Source organism: Myxocyprinus asiaticus, chromosome 34 (assembly GCF_019703515.2).
Source record: "Myxocyprinus asiaticus isolate MX2 ecotype Aquarium Trade chromosome 34, UBuf_Myxa_2, whole genome shotgun sequence".
NCBI classification, from domain to species: domain Eukaryota; kingdom Metazoa; phylum Chordata; class Actinopteri; order Cypriniformes; family Catostomidae; genus Myxocyprinus; species Myxocyprinus asiaticus.
In genome coordinates, this window is record NC_059377.1 from 498878 (window position 1) to 506198 (window position 7321).

Below are 7321 nucleotides of genomic sequence, written 5' to 3' on the forward strand. Positions count from 1 at the left end.
TTCCAAACTTCCTCAGCCATCTCAGGAAGAAGAGGCGCTGATGAGCCTTCTTCACAATGGCCTCAGTGTGGATGGACCATGTGAGTTCCTCAGTGATGTGGACAACCAGGAACTTGAAGCTGCTGACTCTCTCCACTGGTGCTCCATTGATGGTGATGGGACTGTGTTCTCTGTCTTTTCTTCTGAAGTCCACCACAAGCTCCTTTGTCTTACTGACGTTGAGGGAGAGGTTGTGCTCCTGACACCAGTGTGTCAGAGTGTGCACCTCTTCTCTGTAGGCTGTTTCATCATTGTCAGTGATCAGACCTACCACCGTTGTGTCATCAGCAAACTTAATGATGGCATTGGAGCTATGTGTTGCCACACGGTCATGTGTGTACAAGGAATACAGTAGTGGGCTGAGAACACAACCCTGCGGGGCTCCAGTGTTCAGGGTCAGTGATGAGGAGATGTTGCTGCCTATCCTAACCACCTGGCGTCTGCTTGACAGGAAGTCCAGGATCCAGCTGCACAGCGAGCTGTTTAAGCCCAGAGCCCGGAGTTTCTCATCTAGCCTGGAGGGCACTATGGTGTTGAATGCTGAACTGTAGTCTACAAACAACATTCTCACATAAGTGTTCTTTTTTTCCATGTGGGAGAAAGCAGTGTGTATTGTAGATGCAATGGCATCATCAGTGGAGCGGTTGTTGCGGTAAGCAAACTGCAGCGGGTCAAGAGAGAGAGGCAGCACAGAGCAGATGTAATCTCTGATTAGTCTCTCAAAGCATTTGCTGATGATGGGGGTCAGAGCAACAGGACACCAGTCATTTAAGCAAGTTATTTTTGATTGCTTTGGAACAGGCACAATGGTGGATGTGGGGGCTACAGACAAAGAGAGGGAAAGGTTGAAAATGTCCATAAAAACACCAGCCAGGTGGTTCGTGCACGCTCTGATGACGCAGCCCGGAATGCCGTCTGGGCCCGCGGCTTTGCAGATATTCACCCGTTGGAAGGATCGGGTTACATCCGCTACAGAGACGGAGAGTGAACTAACCTCTGTAACGTCAGCTGCGAGAGCTCTCTCCATGAGGGCGGTGTTATTTCCCTCAAAACGAGCATAAAAAGTATTTAGCTCATCCGGGAGAGAGGCAGCGGTGTTCATGGTGGAGTTTTTATTCCCTTTAAAGTCCGTGATGATGTTAATTCCCTGCCACATGCTTCTAGAGTTGGTGGTGTTAAACTGTTGTAACGTCTGTGTAAGATCAGTGATGGCTAATTACACTTTGTTTGAAAAAAACTTTGTTTGAAAAAAAACCTTTTAGCCTTTTGACATTTGCATATAAATTACTGACCTGGTCTCCACGTTTACATTTATATGGGTGCTAAATTGCAGATGGTCTTTATCACTATCAAAAGGATGCTAAAACAGGCCTCCTGAAGTGTCTCCATCAAGCTTCAAACACATTCCACAGAGAGGAGGGTGACTCCCCCCCCCCCCCCCCGTGCCAGGCACCAGAGCAGTTGTCTGTCTCCAGTAATTCCAATACACGTCACACACACACCTAAAGACATTTTCTCTATTTTAGGCCATAATAAGCAGTTATAAATGTATCTGCTATATGCATGTGTTGTATGTATATTCCCCTATCATATTAACTTAGTTAAAACCCTTTACTTGTATTAGTTAGACGTTAAATGCCTATATTCAAGTGTATGAGTGTTTCTCTGCTTTAATATCGTCTGGAGGTTACCTTCTTGGTATCAAAATGATCTTCCCTTTATTTCTCACACAATAATGTACACCATGTGATTGTGAAATGCATCGAACAATTCTTACTATGTTTTGAATTAAAAGCTGCACTAGCGGTCCAGATCAGCAATGAAATGCGAATGGGCCATAAACGGAGACAAACGATGTTTCTCCCGCTCAAAATGCATGCCTCTGATTGGCCACTCCACCCACAAAATGGGTGCGGCAATGAACTATCAAAACTCCAGAGCGCAAAGAAATCATCGCTCAAAACTTCTTCTTCTTGAGACCAACCCACTCCAAAACTCTCTCTTGAGTTTAACCTTCTGGCAGTGTTTACCTTCAAGTAACTTTGTGGATTTCCTGTGGACTTCTTCAACTCACTCCTAAAGAAATCATCGAGAACCTCGTCTACCGCATCAAGACTCTTATTCAGCAACAAACCAATGCAAGTAACCATTTACAACTGATTAGATGCGCGTTTAAGTTTGAACCCCTTTTAAGGTGAATTGTGCCTCTGATGATTCTCATTTAGGTTGTGGTTAACTGACATGGAATATTGCCATTCTGTGCTCTCTCTCTCTCTCTCTCTCTCTTTTCCTTACATTCCTTCATTCTATATATGTATGTTTTGCTTAGTTTGTTTGTATGTTAGTTATAGTTTCATTTATTAAATCCCTTATATTCACGATTGATTGTCTCTGTGTTCCGCTCATAATTCAAAGTCACTGAATGTTGCTCCTTGCTACATGCTAAACTACTGCTAGCACTGTATAAGTAGGAAGGCTATTGTTCCTTGGCCAGGAAAGTAATCTTCCTAGAATTGATAAATAATTATATTGTCTGCTCGCTGGACGGACAGATCAAGTAATTGTAATATCGATTCTGCTACAGTTAATTCTAAGATCTAATCTAAATATTTATTATTAATTATAACCAGTTATAATTAATTATAAATAATTCCCTTTTAAGCTAATTTGCTACATATATTAATGGTGGAGAATGCGGGCACATTCAAACTTTGTTTGTGAGAAAACTCAGTATCAATTTATTTGTGTTTTTGTATTATGCGCGCTCAGAGTGAGACAAGCCGCAACGCGGACTCACTCTTTTGATTGGATGGTTAAAGCCACCTCCAGTACTGTATTTTTAACAGCCTCTATTTGTCTAACATTTAGTCACTGTTAATTGTAATTGTAAAAGTAAACTGCAGTTCCTAATATTAAAATCGTTCTGTAAAGACGAAGAAACCTCTTTGCAGTACATTTTAATATTATCAAAATCGCCTGTTGGAACGAAGAAAACTTCCTTCATTGCGATAAAGATGGATTTGAGCGATGCTCCTCTTATCATCTTTTAAAGGCCTTAGGTGATTGTATCGCTAGACTGAAGTTATTTGTGTTGCAAATTTCATTCAACTAGATGATCGTGACTCTCTCGGGTTAACCACTAACGTACGAATGGGTGCCTAATTAAAATCTAATCATATCTAATTGGTATGTAAATGAGAGTTTTAAAAACCTTGATCAAGTGACAATTTGTGTAACAACAGCGAAGAAATCCTGTTCGTTCATAATTGATAACTTGTATAATAACAGCGAAGAAATCCTGTTATAACTGATAATTTGTGTAACAACAGCGAAGAAATCCTGTCGTGCATAATTGATAACTTGTGTAATAACAGCGAAGAAATCCTGTTATTATAATTGTTATTGTGTAACAGGCAGCGAAGAAACCCTGCCACACACCTTTGTGATCAAGTGACAATTTGTGTAACAACAGCGAAGAAATCCTGTTCGTTCATAATTGACAACTTGTATAATAACAGCGAAGAAATCCTGTCGTGCATAATTGATAACTTGTGTAATAACAGCGAAGAAATCGTTATTGTGTAACAGGCAGCGAAGAAACCCTGCCACACACCTTTGTGCAGTTAATTTGCACAAACTAAAATTCGGTTCGGATCAAATTGCATTGTACTTGTGATCGTTGCAGTAAATCAGCCGCTAGAGCGAGAGCAATCACACTAGACGTGCTCAGATTTAATCACAGTACCTTTGATTAACACTAGAGGGCAGTTTAGTTAAGTGTCTAGCACTTCTCAAATTTCATCTCTACTCTTTTGTTTTCCTCTGAACCTTGGGTGGCTCACCCACGCCACCTTGTGGTCATTCTCAGTAGGTTGGTTTTCCTTGGTTAGCCCTGTCATTGCATTTGAAAAACTTATTCCAATTCTTCCTTGGTTTGTTTTAATTTATCTTATTATCATAACTTTTATTCTTCTCCTTTTATTTTCTTATTTTGATTTTTAAATTTTATTTTTTTTATTTTATTTAAAAAAAAAAATTTTTTCTATTTAAAAATTTTTTTTTTTTTTTATTTTTTGTAATTTTTTTTTTAATTTTTAATTTTTTTTATTTTTTTTAAATTATTGTTATCATTCTGTATTATACAGGCCTCTTTCTCTCTTGCCTTAGCCACCCACTTTAAAATTTAGTTCAAACAGTGTTTGAATTTAAATGTAAAATTAATCTCTGTATTCTAGCCATTTGTGTGCACCTATAGGTAACACTCCCTCTAGTGCTTAGTTGGTGAAGCGACGGTGGCCCCCACGGCGGATCACAGTGAGCTGCCACGGGATCCCGACTGGATCACCTCGATCCATCGCTAAGCCTAACCCATAGAATACTGACCCTTCCAACTAGCGAGACCCCAAAACCAGGTTTTTCCTCAACCTTTTAAGAGACCTAACCTTTGAGAATCATCAGAGAAAGCCGAGTAATAGATTGACGACCCAAGCTGCCAAAGTCTTTAGATGATCACGCCGTCAACAATCTTTTGTTAGATCCTTTCCGGTGCCCCACAACAATTAGACTCACCTTGCCATTCACGGCTGAGATAACAGGTGCCAAGTCTACCCTCCGTTAACTGTTTGTATCCATCAAACAGACCGAGCATAGAACATAAAAATTACTATAATTGTAGCCTGCTAACGCTATAAGAACTTGCATTGGCCTGTGTGCTGTCCCTCCCCCTCTCTCCCTCTCTCTCTCTCCCTCTCTCTCTTCACCAGTGAGCCAACATGTCTCGATCATCCAGCCCTGATGCCCACTGGGATCGACTAGAGACCTGGCTGAGTGCCCTGACTAGCACCCTTATTCCTGAAGCCGCCAGGGACCTGCAGAACATGAGCCGGGAACAGCTCGATGACAACCTGAGCACCTTGATGGCCCACGATCCAACACAGGACTACAGCCACAAAGAGCTGGCCAAGATCGTCGGGTCACTGGCCCATAACCTCCTCGGCCAGGCAAAGCTGAGTGAAGCAAGCATCTCCCGCCAGGAACAGGAAGCAGCAGCGCTGAAGCTCCAGGCTGAGGAAGCTCAGAGAAACTGGATGCGCGCTCAGAGTCAACTGGACCAGCTAACCTCAGAGACTCAGCACGAGCACAGGACAGCGGACGAAAAGGACCCAGAGCTGCAGGAGGAAGTAGAGAGACTCCAGAACGCCCTGACTGATCTCCGTGTAGATACAGCACGACGAGAGCAGCAGGAAAAGGACACCAGAGAGGAGCTGAGTAAAAAACTCCAGCAAGCTGAGGCTCTCCTGAGGAGAGCAGAGACTGAACTTAAAGAAAGAGAAGCCAGGGCCAAGGCCTGTGAGGGCCACCTGCAAAGTGCCTGGGCTGAAGTCAGTGCCCTGGCCCAACAAAGAGACTATTTGAAAGAAGAACTTGACACAGTTCACCGAGAGCTTAAACATTCATATAGAATGCAAAGTGACTCTGAAAGGGAAATGCACACCACAGAATTTCCCCTAACCAGTAGACCGATACCTCCTAGACAAGAGAGCCCACTGCTCAAGACATCACCTGCCAGCATCCCAGAACCCCCAGCAGCAGAAAGGGGGTGGGAGCCTTTCCAAAGGCTGTCTTCCAGTCACGGTGTGTCACCTAAAGAATTGGATAAGCTGGCTAGAAACATTCCCACTTTCACTCCAAGCCCTGCAGGAGGCCACGATGTGCACGACTATTTAAAAGACATTGATTTTCACTTGCAAACTGTTGCCAATGTTACCACACGAGACGGACTGTACCTGCTCAGAATCACCGCCAGCCGTGAAGTCCGGAGCTTTCTAGACCGACAGCCAGAAACAGTCAAAGTGGATTACCAGCAACTGCAGCAGGCTTTGATTAAAGAATTCTCTGACCCAGAATCAGAGCAAGGGCTGATTACGGCCATGGACCTTAAACAGGGCAGACAGGAAACCACGCAGTCTTTCTACAACAGGCTCAGACAAGCATACTTCGGAGCACGGAATGAGCCAGGAATGGAAGAAGAATTCAATTTCAAAACTCTGTTCCTCCGGAACCTGCACCCAACAGTGAGTCACCATTTGGGGGTTCTGGCTTGCCCACGGACTATGTCCACCCAACAGCTGCGAGACTTAAGCCATAAGGCCTATGCCAAACAAAGAACTGCTTCTGAAAAGATGGGAAAACCCCCCATAATCTATCCTGTCACTAATCAGAGTTCAGAACTTGCCCTAGAGGGCGCCGAGCCTCGCCACAGCAATTGGGTACACCCTGACACTCAGCCTTGCCTTTGTCCTGTTTAACAGAGTCAACGGGGTGCAAAGGTCCATGAACAGGTGCACTGCTGCCTTTTAACCTTCATGATCCACCCGCCATCTAACCATCAGGATCCACCTGCCATCCGGCCTTCACCACCCACCTGCCATTTAACCATCATGATCCATTGTTGTCTGATGATGTCTCAATTCAGAGCATCTTCAGACAAAAAGGGGGAGTCTGTAACGTCTGTGTAAGATCAGTGATGGCTAATTACACTTTGTTTGAAAAAAACTTTGTTTGAAAAAAAACCTTTTAGCCTTTTGACATTTGCATATAAATTACTGACCTGGTCTCCACGTTTACATTTATATGGGTGCTAAATTGCAGATGGTCTTTATCACTATCAAAAGGAAGCTAAAACAGGCCTCCTGAAGTGTCTCCATCAAGCTTCAAACACATTCCACAGAGAGGAGGGTGACTCCCCCCCCCCGTGCCAGGCACCAGAGCAGTTGTCTGTCTCCAGTAATTCCAATACACGTCACACACACACCTAAAGACATTTTCTCTATTTTAGGCCATAATAAGCAGTTATAAATGTATCTGCTATATGCATGTGTTGTATGTATATTCCCCTATCATATTAACTTAGTTAAAACCCTTTACTTGTATTAGTTAGACGTTAAATGCCTATATTCAAGTGTATGAGTGTTTCTCTGCTTTAATATCGTCTGGAGGTTACCTTCTTGGTATCAAAATGATCTTCCCTTTATTTCTCACACAATAATGTACACCATGTGATCGTGAAATGCATCGAACAATTCTTACTATGTTTTGAATTAAAAGCTGCACTAGCGGTCCAGATCAGCAATGAAATGCGAATGGGCCATAAACGGAGACAAACGATGTTTCTCCCGCTCAAAATGCATGCCTCTGATTGGCCACTCCACCCACAAAATGGGTGCGGCAATGAACTATCAAAACTCCAGAGCGCAAAGAAATCATCGCTCAAAACTTCTTC

The 7321-nt window shown here is 43.1% G+C and overlaps 1 protein-coding gene across 1 annotated transcript; it reads left to right on the forward strand.

Annotated features, from left to right (window-relative positions):
• The first annotated feature begins 4811 nt into the window (after positions 1 to 4811).
• On the forward strand, positions 4812 to 6557 carry LOC127425736 (uncharacterized). Its single transcript, XM_051671995.1, has 2 exons — positions 4812 to 6308; positions 6351 to 6557. Exons 1-2 carry the CDS (start codon positions 4812 to 4814, stop codon positions 6555 to 6557), a joined length of 1704 nt encoding a protein of 567 aa, XP_051527955.1.
• The last annotated feature ends 764 nt before the right edge of the window (positions 6558 to 7321 follow it).